The 20397-nt window shown below is 40.5% G+C and overlaps 2 protein-coding genes across 2 annotated transcripts in view; both read right to left on the bottom strand.

Moving 5' to 3' along the window:
* The window catches only part of LOC135464345 (microtubule-actin cross-linking factor 1, isoforms 6/7-like), a 49235-nt gene extending 34898 nt beyond the window's left edge, over positions 1 to 14337 (bottom strand). Inside the window, exons 1-14 of the mRNA XM_064741770.1 lie at positions 14260 to 14337; positions 13808 to 13913; positions 12550 to 12712; positions 11810 to 11874; positions 11269 to 11378; positions 8283 to 10686; positions 7775 to 7939; positions 6731 to 6904; positions 6036 to 6119; positions 4088 to 5209; positions 3496 to 3615; positions 2199 to 2525; positions 1403 to 1612; positions 103 to 222 (exon numbers count right to left, since the gene is read on the bottom strand). Coding sequence (XP_064597840.1) covers positions 103 to 222; positions 1403 to 1612; positions 2199 to 2525; positions 3496 to 3615; positions 4088 to 5209; positions 6036 to 6119; positions 6731 to 6904; positions 7775 to 7939; positions 8283 to 10686; positions 11269 to 11378; positions 11810 to 11874; positions 12550 to 12712; positions 13808 to 13843 — 5100 coding nt within the window. The 5' untranslated portion in view covers positions 13844 to 13913; positions 14260 to 14337. The remainder of the gene's footprint in view (positions 1 to 102; positions 223 to 1402; positions 1613 to 2198; positions 2526 to 3495; positions 3616 to 4087; positions 5210 to 6035; positions 6120 to 6730; positions 6905 to 7774; positions 7940 to 8282; positions 10687 to 11268; positions 11379 to 11809; positions 11875 to 12549; positions 12713 to 13807; positions 13914 to 14259) is intronic.
* Positions 13864 to 20397, bottom strand: part of LOC135464420 (plectin-like) — a 26357-nt gene continuing 19823 nt past the window's right edge. Inside the window, 11 exon segments of the mRNA XM_064741847.1 lie at positions 13864 to 13900; positions 14260 to 14351; positions 14910 to 14972; positions 15154 to 15185; positions 15188 to 15299; positions 15689 to 15810; positions 16280 to 16376; positions 18817 to 18927; positions 19428 to 19499; positions 19846 to 19890; positions 20041 to 20169. Of these exon segments, the coding sequence (XP_064597917.1) occupies positions 13864 to 13900; positions 14260 to 14351; positions 14910 to 14972; positions 15154 to 15185; positions 15188 to 15299; positions 15689 to 15810; positions 16280 to 16376; positions 18817 to 18927; positions 19428 to 19499; positions 19846 to 19890; positions 20041 to 20169 (912 nt within the window).

The raw sequence follows: 20397 nt of genomic DNA, 5'->3' as shown, positions 1-20397 counted from the left end.
TGATACACTTTCGAACAAGTAGGTCATGAAAACTAATATTACTTGTAAGGTTCTCCTTATATTCATGGATATCTACTTTGATCTGTGTTGTGCTTAACCCACCTTGTTTTCTTCTATTTCCTCTTTCAGTTTCTCGGGATTCGACGGGATTGGATCTGCAGCCACGAGCTGACCTTTGAACTGACACATATCCTCCAACAGGCTGTCGATGCTGTCCGCCGTCTGAAATTAAATATCGCGTAGTCATTACTTTCTAAAAGCACAAACGATAGCAAGCATTTGAAGACCCCATCTCAAGCATGCTGTGCCAACGAGAGTGCAGAAGTGTTCTGCACTCTCAGTCTTCTGAAACTGCCCCCAACGATTAGCCAAGTTCACAGGGCAGATGCACCCCCAGATTTATCTGATTTGTCTAGACTTAACACACGATTTCTGGGGTAAATTTCTGGGCAACAAAAGGATCTCAAGTAATCTATAATAATAAAAACTAAAACACTAAAGAAACCAAGAAAGACTCTCCTAGATGACAGCTTGAAATGTTACTTCACATCCTTACGCTAAATTAACATAGTGCCTGTTTTGACATAATTGAAGATATTTGATCTAGACAGGTTATTTTGAAATTGAAAAGTTCATATTTCTCTGCCTGAGCAATACAAATGTTTTTAAATTGCTCTACTGGTGGAATTTATTGAGAACTTAGGGTAGTCTAAAATTAAGCGCAATTTGCAGAAACGTTTAACAGAAATGGATAATATTAATTGTTGGACAAGTTCAATCATTTATTCATTTGATCGATGTTTTACGTCGTACTCAAGAATATTTCACTTTTACGACGGTGGACAGCATTATGGTGGGAGGTAACCGGGCAGAGCCCGGGGGAAACCCACGACCATCCGCAGGTTGCTGCAAGACCTTCCCACGTACCGCCGGAGAGGAAGCCTGCATGAGCTGGACTTGAACTCACAGTGACCGCATTAGTGAGAGGCTTCTGGGTCATTACGCTGCGCTAGCGTGCTAACCAACTGAGCCACGGAGGCCCCCATATTATATCCGAGTGTAGCATATAAAGAAATATTGTGTATGACAACCATTTATACCCTGTGTTGTGACGAGACTGTTGGGGGCGTGTAATTTGCTATACAATTTATGCCTTTACAAGAACAGTTAGAATAAAAACCTGATTGAGGTTAACTGACAAGAGACCGTATTTCAGGGGTTACGTGTTACTATTTGTCAGCTATCACCCTGTCGTCGCTGCTCTAGTTTTACTCTCTATGCTGTACATCTTGAATTATATTGTAAGGTGTTTTTTGAAAATAAGTAAGGACACTGCAGTTCAATCAGTGGCTATGAATCAGATTTGACCCGCAAGACCACACCTATACTACTCCAGCCTTACCTCATCGGCCCTGTTTTTACGGGCCTCGCTGAGCTCGTCCGCCTTCTGTCGGGCAGACGTCTTCAGCTCGTCGTACCGGAGGTTAATCCCGTACAACTGTCCTTGAACATCCGCCGAGTCCTCGTCCCCACAGATCTCCATCATCTCCAGGCCCGTGGCATTCAGATCCTCCACGAATGGCTTGTGGTCCTCAATAATCTGCTGAGTGCCCTACACAAGAAATGGGGATGTGGTTTCGCCTTAAAACATTTTGATTACTATTCTCAAAGCAAAGAAAATTCAAACTTCTACTAGACGCGTTAGGTCCTCTTGGATTTATATTTCTGTTCTCACTTGATATGTTGATGCAGATGTCCGAACAACTAAATGATTTTATCCCCCAATACTCTGCTGGGGCTTCTGGATACTTGATTTTACTTCTTGGTTTGGTTAAGATTAAACGAATTCTTTCATAAAAAAAGAATACTGCTCACACCAGTGGAAACTTTAACATAGCCTGAATTGCCTATTTCATAACAAAAATGTGTTTATGACTTCGACATTTTGCTGTTAACAGTATCAGCGGCTGGCATTTATATCCCATTCATTTTGTCCTTGATCACTAAAAGAATTGAGTTTCTTTGATTTTGAAAGGATGGAGTGGGACAAACATTCACAGTATTTTCATTATGTAAGAATATGTGTTTCTATCAGACATTTACTCAGTCATGGATCCACTGGCCCCTGCTAAGAACAGTCCCGAGTAAATGACCTGTACACAGAAGGGGAAGAGAACGTCCGCTTTTTCACAACTCACTTTCAGACTGTCCTGTTGCTTCCTGATCTGGTCCAGATCCTCTCCAGCAGGACCCTGTGCCTGAAGCTCCGCCTCCATCTCGTCAAGCCACGCGCTCAACTCTCCGTGATTCTCACTGAAGTGCGAGGCCAGTGGAACGGCGGCTTCTAATTGGTGGAGACGGTCGTCACTCAACTGACACACAATGTCCGCCTGGGTCCGAATACTTTCCAGTCGGTTTTTAATCTCGTCCGTCTGTTCGTTTGTAGTCTCTCGCAACATTCGGTTACACTTGTTGATTATGTCTTTGACAGCGTTTCGCTTTTCGTGCAGGTCTTCATTGAAAGCCTGCAAAATATATTTAAATGCGAATGGTGATGAAGAAGTTACTGGCCCAGTTGAATGTATGTCACGCCTAGCACAGATTAAATCTTTTGTGTATCATTACAATACTGTGTATTGTCTGGTCTTTACTTAAAGATCTACTTCAGCATCAAAAACTGTGTCTCTTGAAAGCAGGGTAAAAAAGATTAGGGCCCAGATGATGTGAATTGCTTTCATAAATTGTAAAAAAAATGCATTGTATTAAAACAGCTGTTGTTAGTTTCGCAGGATAATACGGAAACAAAAGAACTCTGTCGTTTCCAATTTTGGCCAGCCGTGACGTCATGCAAGAACACTCGACGTCACCCATCGCTGACGTAATCTGATTCATCGTCAGATAAGGAATATTACCACGTGACATCAGGAAAATTTTACGGCAACTGCCTAAGATTTTGTTTTTGAGGACTCTTCACTAATTGGGGTTAAACAGTGCTATTCATCGTAAATATATTTGAACTGCGCTTTTAACTCTGTTCCATACGGTATCCCCCATATCATTTTGCTCTCTGCCTTGGGCCTGTTTCACGAAGCAGTCGTATCTTTCGCCTGGCGAAACTTCCATGACCACACATACTGAAGAGATACGTTACCATGGTAAATGCGCTTGATGTTTCATTGCGACAGCTTTGTGAAACGGGCTGCTGGTTTCTCTTAGGATTCAAGTGGAACTTTAAGTTCCATCTAGGAGATTTTGATACACAAAGAACAGATTGCTCAGAAGTATATTTTGAAGCGCTAACAGTACCACAATATATTTACAACGAACAAACACGTTTTCCAGTACCCAACAATTTACAGAAATTATGAACACAATTAAGGTATGGCATGAAAGAAGGTTAGGTTTTCTGTGTGAAATCAAGCCAAACAGACAGAACTACTCACTATGCTAAGTTTAATCACCATCTTGAACGTTAAATGATCTTGTTTCACTTACGTGATGATCCCTCAACTGAACTGCAAGGATGTCAGGCTCCACGCTGATTGGCTCAGCCGTGTTGATTTCGTTCTCAGCCTTATCCAAGTATTTCAACATCCCGTCAATCTCCGTGAGTGCCTGAAGTGTAGCATCAGTTTTATGGGTCAATTTTAATTAATAAGGCTTTTCGGATGCAAATAAAAGGCATAGAAACACACTGCCTTTTTTGTTCAACAAACTTGTTATTTTTTGGCGATGTCCCTATCGATGCTGAATTATTATATGTAACATTAATTATTCTCAAAATGCTGGCCGCCGTCATGCAAGTGAAATATTCTTGAGTTCGGCGTAAAACTCAAATGAAATAAATAAACAAACTATAGACAATTTCCTCCTACCATAATGCTGCCCGCCGTCGTATAAGTGAAATATTCTTCACTTATGCGCTCTTACTTATGAGTACGACGTAAGACAGCAATCAAATAACATAAACAAATAAGGTTATTACGACCTTATTAAGTTTTTTGATATATCAATGTAAATAAGGACAGCATTTGGTTAGCACTTATTCCTTGACAGACAAGATATTTTTTCTTAACTGAATACTTACCTCCAGTGAAACTTGCTGGACAAGCAACTCCGTTAGTTCGTGCCATTTCGTCTGAACATCCGCCACGACTTCCTTGGGAGCATGCGTGTCGCACACTCTGACGTCATCCACGAGCTTCCGGCACATGTCTTTCAAGACCTGCATGGAATCTTCTCTGCTCCTCTTCTCGTGATAGAGTTCATCGACTTTTGATTTGACGGAATGTCGATCCCCTGACCTCATCTTATCCTGAAGACTTCCAATGGCTTCTCCTAGCCAAGCGTCAAGCTTAGCAGCCGAGCCTTGGAGTTCTGTCGCACTTTTAGCAACTTCTTCCAAATCCCGCGTCCTTTGTGCGGCAGATTTCTCTAGTCGTTCCATTTTCGTTTGAATTTCTTCAACTTTTCTTGCAGCACCAGGACCCTCCTTCGTTTCCTTCACAACCCTTTCAACTACCCCCTTGTGGGATGTAATGTCGGCGTTGAGAAGACGTTGTTGTTGTATCTGTTCATTAAGCCTCTCCATGCTGAGGCTAATGGCTTTAGAATTGCGAAGTTGGCTTTCTGAACCAGAAATCCACGACAGCAAATCACCAAGACGGTTGGACACGTCACGTGACTGTGACAAAGTGTTGGTCAGCTCAGACTGTTTACTCTCAATTGCGTTGTGGAGATTTTTATGGCGATTTTGGTAATCCCTGTATTGTCTTTTCACTTCCGCAGCTTCATTAATTTTGTTCATGTCTCCAAGAGCGTCTGCAAGCTTTTCAGCCACATCTCCAAGATCTGTCAGCGTCTTACTCTGGGACACTAAGCCCGCATGCGCCGCTTTTAAACTCTCAACATCGGCCGCAGCTTGATCCGGGTTTTTAGATGAACTTCCGGCAGACACCTTGCGTAGAGTCTCCTCAATTTTGGGATAGAAGCTGTCTAGCCTGTCCTCTAACTCCTCGAACTCTTTCTTCTCGCTGGCTATGGTGCCCAGTGTGTCCGCAAGCTTTGACGCCTCTCTACCCAACTCTCTATATTTGCTTTCGACATTTTCCAGCTCCTCCTCAAGCGCTGATGTTCCACTGGCACGAGGAGGTTTTGTTGGAGACATATGCAGCTGTTTCCGGTAGTTGTTGGAAGCTTTCTGGAAATCCTGCAGCATTTTTCAACAAGATAATTTGAATTTACCATAAGCATAGTAGATTTTTTTAAGCGTCACATCACACATATCCTACCCTCAAAAGAAACATTTTTGTTAATTTATCATACAGTCTGTTGTTTGAGTGATGCTAGAATGTATGCTGTTGTTTCAGGGATGCTAAAATGTATTTTATTCTGATTATTCTGTTAAATATAGCGTAAACATTCAATTAACTCAGCACAAAGATTGTAGTAACGATATAACAACATAATATTACGTTATAGTAACAGAATACATTCTAGCATTACCAAAACAATAGACTTTCTGTTAAAATTAACAGATTTTTTCGTGTAGGCATATGTCAGATCCACTGGTTTAAATCATATCGCTACACGCAGGGATGAGCACAAACATTTTCTTCTTCCACTTTCATTTTCTACCAACTAATTCCAACATTTTCACAATCCGTTGAGGATATATTGGTAAGAAGCTTAAAACTTATGTAGATCTAAGAGGGAATATATTGTATGTCTGTGTATCATCCCTCTTCTATAAAATGTCCTCGGTTTGTTTTTGTGTTGGTTTTTTTTTTTCAGAAACCACCTGCTGCATAAGGGAACCAAAGCTGACGATGAAAATATACAGGTATTCAGGGTGTTTATACCTTTTTAAACTTCTCGTTATTGTTCATATACCCTTGGTTAGGAAGAAGATTCTTATCCCAGCTTTGATCAGTACCTGTTGACTGGTTCAGGTGAGGAATATTTTATTTCGAAGAATTTAAAGAAAGATAATATAGGAAAACGTATTTTAAAGAATAAACATGTTTGTGTCTTACCAGTGATCCTTCCTGGAAGCGATTTAGAGCTTTCACCAGCTCTGTTAAATCTCCTTCTTTGTTGTTAATATTGTCAACCAACTCCTGAAAATATAGTGACATAATATACGCTTTGTGCTTCAATGTGTTCAAACTACAGATTCTTATTTGACGTGGCTGAGAATGAGTTGCCTCCCTTTGCTTAACAGATCGATCTGGTGCTTATGAAATAATAGAACCCTTTCGATTTGACTTCAACGTTAATAAAACGAGATATGGCAATAGGCGAGTTTCGAGTTCGCACTCTTTTAGCGCTGAAGGTATTAAAACCTCCTACTGTACCATGTGACCTGTCAGAAATGTTAGGCAGCTATTTTTGATTACATTTACTATAACATATAAAAAATTTACTTGGATTAGACAAACGCTGGAAAAACATTGCTGAGCGTTTTAGGAGCTAAGGAAGTTCCTGAAGGCATGCAGTGTCATTTGTGTCATTTATATGATGAGACAGGTCGCAGGTAAATTAATGTCTAAAAGCTTTGATAAGCAACATTGTGCAGAATGATTATTGTTACCGTTAGCGACAAAAGAGTTCGAGTTCCAACTCCAAGCTCCCCTCTTCATTCGTTGGTTACTCTATAGCATTACTTCAGGAGGTGTAGTTATGATACGTAATTTATGACATACAGTTTTAACATGCAAGATAGCCGTACCTTAAAGGCGTTATGCTGTGTCTCTACCCCAGCGTGAGACCTCTGTAACTCTCTACAGCGCTCCTGTGTGTCGTCGATCCAGTCCTCGAGTTTCAGTGATTCTTTGTAAAACATATCCAATTCTTCTGTCATGTCTTCCAGATTCTCCGTGCGTAATGTTGCTTCTTGTCTTGCCTGAATATTTATAAATTTCCTGATTTCACTTTTGTCCGTTCCTTGGTCACGCCTTTGTTCACTGGCTAACCATTTACCTAATTTCTTGTTTATTTATCTTCGTTCCTAGGCTTTTAGTACTTGATAAATACACTTATTATGCACTTCGTTAGAAGAAGAATTTATTTATTTGATTGGTGTTTTACGCCATACTCAAGAATATTTCACTTACACGACGGCGGCCAGCATTATAGTGGGAGGAAACCGGACGCTGGAAAAGCCCGGGGGAAACCCACGACCATCCGCCGGTTGCCGAAAGACCTTCCCACGTACGGTCGGAGAGAAAGCTAGCATTGGTGAGAGGCTAACCGACTGAGTCACGGAGACCTCCTTTAGTAGAAGAACGCCGCCGATTTTGTAAGTATGTAATCTCTATATTAAATAGTATTCTTATGTTATGTTATGTTATTTATTAAATACTTACCAAAAATCATTTATTCACTTTTTTTCTTCATTCAATATAAATTCGTCTGAAATTATTTAACCACTACCTGAGTTATACTGCCAAAAAACAGTGAACCAGTTCACGAGAGAAACTTGGTTTGCTCAGTTTAGTACAGAACGATATTTGGGTTTTATCAACAAATGTTGGAATTTCCACAGCACTCTGCTTTATTAGGCTCAACGCTGGAAATGGAAATATTTTCTCAGTTTGCATGTATTAACAGCATAGTCACTGAACTTATTTATCTGAAGTTCAAGTTTAAGTACATTTTATGTTCTTTTGTGGAAGACTGTTTGAATAAAAAAATATTACCATTAGTGTGAATTGTATGTACTGTCATACCTAGAAGAAATGTACAAATGTGGAAGAGGTAGAGATCAATTTACCGCATCAAAGCGCACTCCCAAGTCTGTGATATTTTGCTTGAGTTTCTGGAATTGTTGATTGTCGTCGGTTTTCTTATCGAATTTCGATTTGTTGACCACGGTCCGAGCACGTCCGATGGCTGCATTTACGGCCTTTTCATGCGACAAAATGTCTGCCTCGAGTTGCTAAAAATAAACATTAAAATAGTCAAACGCAGGTTCCCATCTCTGCCTTAAATTATCGAAAATACAGTTTGTATGATGGAAAGGTCTGTTTCAAATCGTTCTACATGATTTGTTAATGGATTGATGGATTGATTCTTCTTTAACGCCGTACTAAAAATTGTCCCAATAAGCAGGCGATATAGTTTTCGGGTGATGAAAGTCAGAGTGCCCGGGTCTTTTTATATTTAGTAGATTGAAAGGTAAATTCCCTGAACAAATGTTACATATGAAAAAATCATTATTTTCTTTTCGACGAAAGCGAGACAATTTGGGAAAATATAAAAATCAAAGAGGAGATACACACCCGGTGACTTTCTAGTTGAGTTTTTAGGACTTCCGCTTTTTCGCTAGGTTTTTGCTCCGAAGCCAAGGTCTGTTCTATGCTATCCAACCAATCAGAGGTCTCCTTAATTTCGACCAATGACTGCACGACGTCTTCATCAGAGGCCAGAACTATACTTCCGGTGGCTGGGTCAAGTCTCACCTCCGAAGCTAGAGTGAGGAATCCGTTCGCCATGGCGTCTCTAAGCGACATTGTCTCACCATTAGGAGCGACAAAAGTTGTCGTTCTTGGATTGACTTTACCGCCGTCGATGAGGTCTTTCAAATTGGACGTCACTTTCAGACAAGTGCCCGGGTCAACACTTGGATTGATCAAGCCATTATTGATGGCTTCTTCAATGGTAAAAAGCTTGCCACTTCGACTGTCTCTAAACTTTCCTGAACTCGGCTCAAATTTTCTTCGATAAATCGCGGAAGCCAAACTAGTGACGTCCCCTGTCTCGTTATCGATATAAAACACGAAATTCGGATCAACAAAAGGTGCGCTTGGTAAAGGAGCAGACTGTCTCCCTGCCGAACTGCACCACATTCCTGTTCTTGGATCCAACCTGTTTTCGTTAATCGCTTGTTGCAAAGAGAGCTTATCAAGAGCGCCAAACAAGTCCATTGCGGTGTCTGGTTCGATTTTGTCACTTTTCACGGAGGTTATAAGAGACATGCTCTCATTGGCAGGTTCATCCATGTATCTGCCTTGCGGCAGGTTCAAAACGTCGGTGATTATTGCTTCTTCGACGCTGACTGGGTCACGTTTGTAAGGGGACTGAACTCCTTTCTTTTCCGTATTCATGAGGGGGCGCAGCTGAGAGAGTGCGCATGCATGCTCCGCTATCTTTTCCGGATCGATGGTGTTCCGGATGATTCGGGTACTATCAGCGTCTGCAAGAGACACCGATTCCTTGGGAGATTTCCTGTATTTGGCGTTTTCGACGTTGAACGTTTGATCTTCAATAGCGCTAGCCAAGCTAGTGATTCTCTGGGATGGAACGTCGAAGAAAAACGTCGTCTCTGGTTTAATGACGTCCTGCAAAATAGCAGACTGTAATGATAGGGTCAGGCCGGTCGTCGGATCGGTGACCAGTCCTGTGTCTGGGTCCAACACGCCTTGCTTGACCAACTCTCCTATGCTGTTCTCGCTGTAGAGTTTGAGTATTTCCTTCAGTAACTCCGGGTCAATCAGCCCGCGAGCCGCGGCTTCCTGCAGGGGTATAACGTCCCCATCCAAACGGTCGTACTCCGCCCGGTCCAGACGCAGAATCCCCAAATTATAAGCCTCTTCGATCGTCAGGTCATACTGACCCAAAGGATCTCTGATTCCCCGAAGGTAAGGATCCGTCGTTTCCAGAAGCTTTTTGTACGCCAGCTCGTTGATGTTGTACACTACAGCGTCTACATCATCGCTCTTCTCAGCCGTCAACTCTGGTTCCGCCGCTAGGACTTTTTCCGTTCTCAGGTATAACTCGTTAAAGGTCAAAATGGCGTCACCATTGGTGCCAGGAGGAACCTCGTCTGCCATAATCAGGCCTTTTTGTATGGCCTCGGCTAATGGGATCTCTTCCCCTGTCTCTGGATTTCGGTATACACCTTTCTCTGGGTCTACAATCCCAGACATCATAGCCCTGCGAAGTGTCAACTTCTGACCCGATCGTGGGTCCAGGACTCCAAGTACCTTGTATGACCTCTGAGAGGGATCTAGAGAGAAAATGGCGTCATCTTTGGCAATGTCGTCTGCAAATCTGGCATCCAAGATAATGAGGCCTTTTCTCAAAGCATCCTTGAGGGTCATTTGCTGTCTTGTCACAGGGTTGTAGTAAAGTCCAGTTTCCGGGTCCAAAATTCCCCCAGCGATAGCCTCATCGACGGAAATGGCTTTGCCAGACCTTGGGTCGATGACGCCAAGAATGGGGCATCTTCGGACGTCGGACGTTCCGTGAAGGTAGTCGATGTCGGCGCTCATGGCGTCGCCATTCATAGCGTTCTCTCCCACAGCCACCTCTATCAGGCCAAGGTTGATTGCCTGCGATATGGGCATAGTCTCGAAGGTGTCTGGATTGGTAAATGTCCCGTGGGCTTTGTTGATAATCTTCCTCGCCAAGGCTTCTTGGAGCGATATCCTCTCCCCGTTACGTGGATCGAAAACTCCCTTCACGACGAACATCTTTGTCTCCTGCGTCGACTCGCCAAAGCCGCTGGCTAACTTGAGATTCAGAGTTTTCTGTAGCGCCTGTTGGACTTCTTCAGATTTCCTCCGCTGCTTCTTTACTGAGGCCTCTTCTCGATTCCTCTCATAGATGTACAATTCGGCTTGGATGTCACCATGTATGGTAAAATCTGGAGGTGCTGCGCAAGCCAAATCCACTGGCCTGGCCCTGTGTAAGAAATGTTACACAAAACATTGTTTGCAAAGCATTTCATTTGCTCATTTACTTTGGTGTAAATCGTGATTTACAGTTTACTTCAGAATTCTTGTGAATGAATGGTAAAAGCGCCACTGGGTTCCACAAGAAATAGAGCTATCTCCCTCCTAATTTTCCTAAACAGCAATGTGTGTAAGCTGTGAGGCATAAGCCATTGTTCAGATGGAGTGACAAAAAGAAGACAGCGAACAAGAGTAAAATACTTAGTCAAGACTTAGAAATTACGACTTGAATTATGTTGGTTTTAACAGTTTCATTATTAAAATTATTCACACATTAATAATAATGAAGTCAGGCGCCACCATGTAAATCTTACCAGGATCGAAAGACTGTGAAACCCTTTACATCTACTTGGTGATAGCTCTTTATTGTTATCGTTCCACCTACGACGCGGCCATGAGTTTAAAGTAGCATGTTGTTTACACACTAGCCATAACTTCTTTCGTATGTTATACACGTATTTTACGGCACTCTTGTTTCGTGTTAAATCCTGGTCTAATATATTTTAACAGTATTATAGTAGTTGGTCATTACCTTTCGAAATATGCCTTGGATGCGAAAGAAGGTGGAATGTCATTGGCTACGAATTGCTCCTCACGTGCAGCCAGATCATTTGCATACACGTGTCCGTAGGTCATCAGCTCCTGGGGTTATAAAATTATAATGTCTTCCATTTTAATCATTAATCCACACAGCTATGCAAAGTGCTCAAACCGTCAAAAAAAAACGCATTTATTACAAATTATATATTACTTACATTTTGACTACTGCATGATGGCTAATACTGACTGTGAAATTAAATATTTTCTTCAAAATACATGTGTATGTGACACCGGCATAAAACCAACAGTTGAACAGAGAGCAGATACGAATGGTATCCCAACTCTTTACTTGGTGGCCCTATGCTTATTTATCATCAAGCGTTTATGTGCATACTCTTAAATACTGTGCGTCAACAACAGTATGGCGTAAAGAACAACAGTATGGTGTAAACGACAACAGTATGGCGTAATCAACAACAGTATGGTGTAAACAATAGTATGGTGTAAACCAGCGTTAGCGTCTTATATCTTACCTGGAATGCAATCAGTACTTTCTCTGCCGACTTCCACATAAAGTACGAGTCCGTGTTTCTGTATTCTGCAGGGAAAATACATAGAACGTTAGTTTGTATATGTCTCCCAGCACTTCCATTTAGATATCTGAACACGCCATTATGGTGGGAGGAAACCAACGACCATCCGCAGGTTGCTTGCAGACCTTACCCACGTATGGCCGAAGAGGAAGCCTGCATGAGCTGGAATTGAACTCACACCGACTTCATTGGTGAAAGGCTCCTGCGTCATTAGGTTGCGCTAGCGTGCTAACCAACGGAGCGACGGAGGCCCTAACCTTCAAATAAGGTTAATATTATACTAGCAGTATTTTTAATGCTCAAATCAAATTCTTGACACGAGTTTTGTATCTTTTTCCTTTGTCATTTATATCAATTACTTTTTAAGATAATCTCATTAGTGTTCCATCCAATTCTACAATTCAGATTTATGAGTGAATGGAATAAAGGCAAGCCAAATGAAACAAGTTAAATTTCCTCGTATTTATGTTCAAACTTCTAGGTAAAATTTTTATACAAGTTTTCATCGGATGGGATTAAAAACGCAACATTTTTGCACACCATATCAAGATAAACAAGATATAGAGTATGACCCAATTACTTACGTCGTACGTGTATCCAGATAGAAAAGAAAATCTTATCTAGTGAGCAATTTCGTTGCTTAACCCCATGTAACTATTATTTGCTGAAAACCTACTTACTGATATTATCTCCCTTGAACTGGCTTAGAAATTTCCGCACGGTGGCGAGTGAATCGGTGAATTCAGTCTGATCCGAATCGGGTTCAGAATCAGAGAGGAGTTGCATTGCCAGATTTACCATGTTCATTATGTCGTTTCTCTGATTATCATCAAGTCGCTCGAACTGCAATAAAACAACACAGAGGAATCATAATTTGATTCTTTTGGAATAACTTTTGGAATTTGACAATTTAGTACTGATAGTCTTGAAAAGGAAAACTACACAACCTGTAGATTCCAGTAGATCTGAAATAAATAGCAAATGTTTACTGATGCATATTCGTCTACGTTAAAGGGGAAGAAAACTTTAAAAAAATATAGCACTATAGGCTGAAAAGAGCACACTTTTTTCTAAGTGGGGTGCCTGCTGCATAATTTTGCCATTTTCCCTCGTTAACACGTAAAGCCTGAAAAAGGCATAAATCGCCGAGTTCATTGGGTCCTCCATCTTTAACACCCTGTAATTTTATGCTGGGGATGTGTTGTCTCTCAGCCAGTGAAAGCCGTTAAAAACTGACGGCTTGTTCGTGTAAACTCGGAACCTGCGTCCAACATTCCGGTTTTCCGATCGTCAAGCGGAAAACGAGCTGTACTATTCGCTACCTTCTGGAAGAATTCTACCGGAAATGTATGAACTGCACTTCGGCACTTTCCGACGGCAATTCTCCTCCTAACACAGAAGACTTCAGGACCAGTTCTTAGGCAAAATGGGATCGCCCACAGTGGATGTTTGCGCTGACTTTATTTATATTTTATCAACTTGAGGTACATTTTAGATTTTTATGGCATGCATCTGCCAGGAAATGCATACTCTTTTCAATGGTATTTGACTGATATATGAATTTTCTTCTCCTTTAACGAAATGAAATCAGCATCATTCCTCTCAATCTATCGCTTCGTTGAAAGGATTGTTTTATTACCATTGCCCTTATCAAATTGTTACTGAAAATCTTACAAATTAGGTGTTCATAAATTCATAAATTTTGTGTAGTAAATATCCATTTATTAATTTAAGCTTTTATTCAACATCGTGCTAAAGAATGTTCATGTGTATAAGTGGAGGAAACCAGAGTAGCCGGGATTCACCACATACCTGAAAAACCTCCGGATTTAACGTCGCAGACGAAACAGAGAGAGCCAGTTACTATTAGGAGCAACGAGCCAGCCCTATAATCATCTAAGCCAGTGTTGCACCCAGTTCTAAAAATAAATTGCTCACCTCTTTGGCCTCTCTTTCGTCCATAAACTGGGTCATAAATCTCCGAAGATGAGGCCTCAGAGTACGAACGGCGATCTCGAAATGGACACCCACCTGCTCACGTAACCTAAAGAAACAGTCATTAATGTTATTAGTCTTAAATTTAGATTTCAAAAGATATTAACGCAATTGCCATTGTATTAACACGCCTGGCTCAATGTAATAAGAAATACTATATCATCTTCATTTTACATGTTTTAGCCTTAAATTTAACAAAAAAATATGCACCATATATGTGAGCCTTGCATGCATCTCAGCCTCTTGTTTGCTATGACAGGGCACCTTGAGACCAGTTGTGAATGCGGTTCAATATTTGTGATAGATATGCTATGTTAAGTGGTAATAAATGCTACGACATGAGATAATTTATGGTACCATGGCATACATCCAAAATAATGCATGGCAGGCCTAACCTGAGAGAGTTGTTCACAGCTTCGCCGTCAGGGGGCGGTATAACTAGTACAATGGAGGGCACTTCCGCTTCTGTGCCGTGTCCTTTTTGCACCTGTGAAATATAAATGAGCTCAGCGTCAAAATTTTAAATTCATATAATACAATTTCCAGATATAGCGGATATAAACGCATCTTTAACCAGATGTTATATGTGCATAGGGTTGTTCAGTATCATTGTACGTATAATACCATTTCCTGATAAAGAGGATATAAACGTATCTTTAACCAGATGTTATATGTCCATAGGGTTGTTTAGTATCATTGTACGTATAATACCATTCTCCAGATAAAGAGGATATAAACGTATCTTTAACCAGATGTTATATGTCCATAGGGTTGTTTAGTATCATTGTACGTATAATACCATTTCCAGATAAAGGGGATACAAACGTATCTTTAACCAGATGTTATATGTTCACAGGGCTGTTCAGACTCATTGTATGTGTTTGAGTGAAAACTTGCAAATCCATACATTTCATCACCATGTTTGTTCATGGCCATCAATGTACATCTGATATAGATGAAATGATTAAATGATCGTCTTCGGGGGGAACTGTTGTAAAAAATGATTAATTCAATGAATCACTAAATAATTCCGACAAAAACTTACCTTCCATAATTCCGGGTCAGAATTATCCACTAAATGGTAGCTACAGTCTGCCTCTAAACTTATCTGTAAAAAAAATTTAAAACGTATTTTTAAGCAAAATTCAAAAGTACTGCTCTACATATCTGAAGTACGTGAATCAAATGGGTTACAAATACTATAGACTAGGTATATCTGTCCATTTATGACCGTATTATTTTATTGAAATTATTGAAATGTTGAAAAGCAAAATATTTGCTTTACTTGCCTCTTCATTTTTGTAGTTGACTAGAGCCTTAACTTTATTGGTTGTTCGTGAGTGTCCCGCCGTTTGTGGATTGGATAAATCTCCCCACTTTCTTCTTTCAATCTCTCGGAGCGAGTTTGATAATCAAGTAGGTGTGACGTCATTTCCTGGGAGAGGGGACACAACAACATTACACATTAAACAACCTATTCAGCGTACATACGAACATTTCACCACGTCTGATTTCAGTGGATCGGATACCTGTCTCTTTACGTTAATGCAGTTTGACGCCATACCCCTTAGAATTGTTTCACTTAGCGTCTAGACGATTTTGTGAAGTGAAAGATTTAGTTTTCCATGGAAACCTAAATGTATACAAGCAATACCATCAACGTCAAAATGAGTATTGTATAACACAAGTCAAAAGGGACGAAAAAAACAAATACAGATACATGTCTATAGCACAATGGCTTATTTTTAGACATTCCTTGATTTATCGTCCATTTTATTACCAGTTCTTTCACCTAGTTGAGTTAAAAGAAGCGTTTTCACTTACCTTGATTAAACGTATCAACGTTTCGGACGAGACTTCCTCGGAGATTCTCGCAAGGCCCCTGAGTTGATCCAGAATATAAACTGCGCCATGTCTCGGTCCAAAAACTGTACATCGTGGAAAAACTATCAACAAAAAGAAAACAATGGAGTACACATGTAATAAATATTGCAGTTCAACTTTACTGCCACAGTGAATTAACCGAAGAAGTGTGAACTGCCAGTGTTGAAAGACAATGAAAGTGTAAATATAATTAAAGACACATAACATATTTTAAACGATCTCAGCATTTTCACTAATAATCGAGATCCAGTCATTCACATGCACAGTTTTTTAATAATAAAAATGGTCAGAAAAAGTTCAAGAATGAAGAGTGCAATACTGGACACACAATGTTGAGGAAAAGGTAAATCGAGATCGTTTTTCTTGATTTTACCAAAAATCGAGATGCCAGATATTCACTCACAAAATAATCAAAGATAAAGGGTTGATCAAATTTAATATGCTCTATGGTGCTCTAGAATGACGGGTATGACAATTTACACACAGAAAAAACTCTGAACAGAATTAATGACTGAAATGTGAGTTGTTTACCTGGTGATAGCGCGCGGCATTCTGTACGTGAGTGTGTAGAACAAGTGGATACTTGACTCAGCCATCGCCAGCTCTGTCTCTGAGCGTACACACAATCCTAAACAACAGGCAGAACATTAATACATATGGATTTATGGACAGAACAGCAGAACATTCAGCGTATGAAATCTATATTGTGTAGACCAACAGGCAGAACATTATAATACATATGAATTTACTGTGCCCGTACAAACAGGCAGAACATTATACATATGAATTTACTGTGCCCGTACAAACAGGCAGAACCATTCAGCCTATGACTCTATGGTAATTAGATTAACAGGCAGAACATTCAGCGCATGAATCTATGGTGACTAGACCAACAGGCAGAACATTCAACGTATGAATCTATGGTGTCTAGATCAACAGGCAGAACATTCAGCGTATGAAATCTATGGTGTCTAGATCAACAGGCAGAACATTCAGCGTATGAATCTATGGTGTCTAGACCAACAGGCACAACATTCAGCGTATGGATGTAGATGATTAGACCAACAGACAGAATATTCAGCGTATGAATCTATGGTGTCTAGACCAACAGGCAGATCATTCAGCGTATGAATCTATGGTGTCTAGACCAACAGGCAGAACATTCAGCGTATGAATCTATGGTGTCTAGACCAACAGGCAGAACATTCAGAGTATGGATCTAGGGTGTCTAGACCAACAGGCAGAACATTCAGCGTATGAATCTATGGTGTCTAGACCAACAGGCAAAACATTCAGCGTATGGATGTAGGGTGATTAGACCAACAGACAGAATATTCAGCGCATGAATCTATGGTGATTAGATCATCAGGCTGAACATTCAGCACATTAATCTATGGTGTCTAGACCAACAGGCAGAACATTCAGCGTATGAATCTATGATGTCTAGACCAACAGGCCACAACATTCAGCGTATGGATCTATGGTGTCTAGACCAACAGGCAGAACATTCAGCGTATGAATCTATGGTGTCTAGACCAACAGGCAGAACATTCAGCGTATGGATGTAGGGTGATTAGACCAACAGACAGAATATTCAGCGCATGAATCTATGGTGATTAGATCATCAGGCTGAACATTCAGCGTATGAATCTATGGTGTCTAGACCAACAGGCAGAACATTCAGCGTATGGATCTATGGTGTCTAGAAAAACAGGCAGAACATTCAGCGTATGGATCTATGGTGTATAGAAAATAGGCAGAACATTCAGCGTATGAATCTATTGTGATTAGATTAACACGCAGAACATTATACATATGAATGAGTCTTTGCCTAACATGTGGTTGTATACATCACATCTTAGCATTAATCTTACGTTAATTCAGGTTACTAAGGTCTTGATATCGATCCCACAAGGACATTTCTTACTTATGTTGAGATTAAAAGAAGTTTTGGTAATTTGATAATGTGATACATTTTCATTCAACTAACAATGATGAAGTAGGAAAAATATTCATTTCTAAGGCCCAAAAAGCGCGTATCGAATTTTGACCGATAACACTGTGTGAAATCATTTTGCATTGGTGAATCTATTGTCATTATAAACAGTCCTCATAACAGGAAGTCAGGAGATACTCTTAGGTTTTCTCAAGTAAGCAAAGGTTTTTTTTTTTTTTTTTTTGATTGGTGTTTTTACGCCGTACTCAAGAATATTTCACTTATACGACGGCGGCCAGCATTATGGTGGGTGGAAACCGCGCACAGCCCGGGGGAAACCCACGACCATCCGCAGGTTGCTGACAGACCTTCTCACGTACGGCCGGAGACGAAGCCAGCATGAGCTGGACTTGAACTCACAGCGACCGCATTGGTGAGAGACTCCTGGGTCATTACGCTGCGCTAGCGGTTTAACCGACTGAGCCACGGAGGCCCCATAGTAAGCAAAGAAAATTAGAGAAAATTATTAAACAATCTTTGTCATTCAAACTTTCTGGTTGACTGTAGATTATGCTTTTCTATAAAGTATTCTGCAACATATGAGAGGCCTTTTTCTGACATTCCAGCTGAATACTTGTGGATCACACGGGGTACTGTGTTGTCTACGATATATTTCGATGTTGCAATATAACATAATTTATTCTATCATCGCCCAGAAAACACAACATCGCGTTAAGTTTAATTTGTGTAAAAATTAAAACCCTTGTTCTGTTAACTAGATAGACGCTTTAGCTGTCAAGCCCTTTCGTTGCACTTCTTTCAGATAATGTATCCATTCCGCTTCATCAGCATAAAATAATGTCAGCAACAGGAGCACTCCTGTTAAAGCCTGTTTACGTGATAACGGCTGTCTACGCATTCACCTCACAGGCTATCACATCGGAATTCAGATTTACTCAGCACAATCATTAAACTGTAGAATTCCTCACCAAACTTCCAAGGCAAACCAAACTTGGCAAAAGTTATGGGTTCAACTGGCTTTTCATCCAGTAACAGCCACATGTTACGACAAATTTTCTGGGTTAGCGCGAATATTAGTGAACTTTTCTCCCTTACTGCAACAAAAACTCACCCGATGGATTCTAGCGGACAGCTCCAAGTCCGGAGTTCTGTAAACACTGTCGAAAACGACCTTCCGGTCCCTCAGATAAAGAGCTCGATCCTCGACGTCAGCTTCTAAATTCTACAACACATAAAATTCCATCGCACTTTAAATCTGGATTTGGGAAGGAGGCCAGCTGAGGTTAAGTGAGGTCCCACTTCTCATAGTTTCACGCCTAAAAGACTAATCTCGTGTTACTTCATTGTCGCAGTCGTGTAACAAGGGAGGTAATTCAGAGCAGGTAAATTGTTTGAGCATATATTTAATAGCTGATCCTTATGTGAACGTCCAACGGGACATCCCGTTCTAAAACTCGTATGTGATTTATTTGATTTATTTATCTGATTGGTGTTTTACGCCGTACTCAAGAATATTTCACTTATAAGACGGCGGTCAACATTCTGGTGGGAGGAAACCGGGCGTATCCCGGGGGGAAACCCACGACCATCCGCAGGTTGCTGTCAGACCTTCCCACTTACGGCCTGAGAGGAAGCCAGCATGAGCTGGAATTGAACTCACGGCGACCGCAGTGATGTGTAGAGGTGTACCCATACAGACAGCTAATCTAAGCACATTCTCACCTGGAACAAGTTTTCTGTCTCCGTGACATAAAGCATGGATTCTAGACATCTCTTTTTCTGCAGGTCTAAGTCCTGAAACGAAGGAATAGCTCAGTTAAGATCGCAGAAGTTCTGTACAGGAGTCTTCTCAAAGATTTGGACTGGTTGTCAAATATCTGGTCATATTTGTATGGTTACTGATATATTCCACTGATGTATATGGTAATATTCACTAAAGTAACTCGGAAAAATCCTTTTTAGACAACAATAACTGAGGTTTTAATCCACACGCTGCCATTAATTAATTTCAAAACTCCAAGAAGAAATTCATATATAGAAGATTTATTTTTGAAAGCGTGGTAAATTTGGGACGGGAAGCTTGTTGAATTACCGGAAGTGTGCGGTGTGTAAGATACGTGTACTCTGGAGAGTTACTTACTTCTAAAAGTCTGTAGTTTTGGTCCAATTCTTTGGCATCCCGACTCTGCAAAAACAATCAAAATGATGACTGAAAAACACAATGCATTGGTCATATGTTCTTAAGCCCATAATTGCATCACAGAGAAGATGTAAAACGGCTGGATTGGCTTGATAAAAGTTTTTATTGGACATTCCATTAAACAGCTTTGCTTACCTTGGATTTCCTATGTTTTTCCACGACCTCACCGAAATCTTTTATCTCTGCGCTGACTTCTCGGTGATGCTGCAGAGCTTGCTGTATTCCCAAATAGTTTTTCTCATACTCTTTCTTCTGTAGTGTTTTCTGAAAATAACAAAAAGTAACATTACGTAACTAAAACCCTATGTTTTCGGAATTTCCTATTCTGGATATTCGTCAACTATTACCTTCTTTTTTTATATAACGACTTTTGTATACAACGACTTTTGTATATAACGACTTCTTTATATAACGACTTTTCAATACAGATCTTTCCTATCCAGTTACGTTACATATTTTGCAGAAGAATACAAACAGCGAACTTGAACCAAA

Source organism: Liolophura sinensis, chromosome 4 (assembly GCF_032854445.1).
Source record: "Liolophura sinensis isolate JHLJ2023 chromosome 4, CUHK_Ljap_v2, whole genome shotgun sequence".
NCBI classification, from domain to species: Eukaryota; Metazoa; Mollusca; class Polyplacophora; order Chitonida; family Chitonidae; genus Liolophura; species Liolophura sinensis.
Note: the sequence above shows the minus strand (reverse complement) of the source record. Positions and strands in the feature narration are given on the sequence as shown.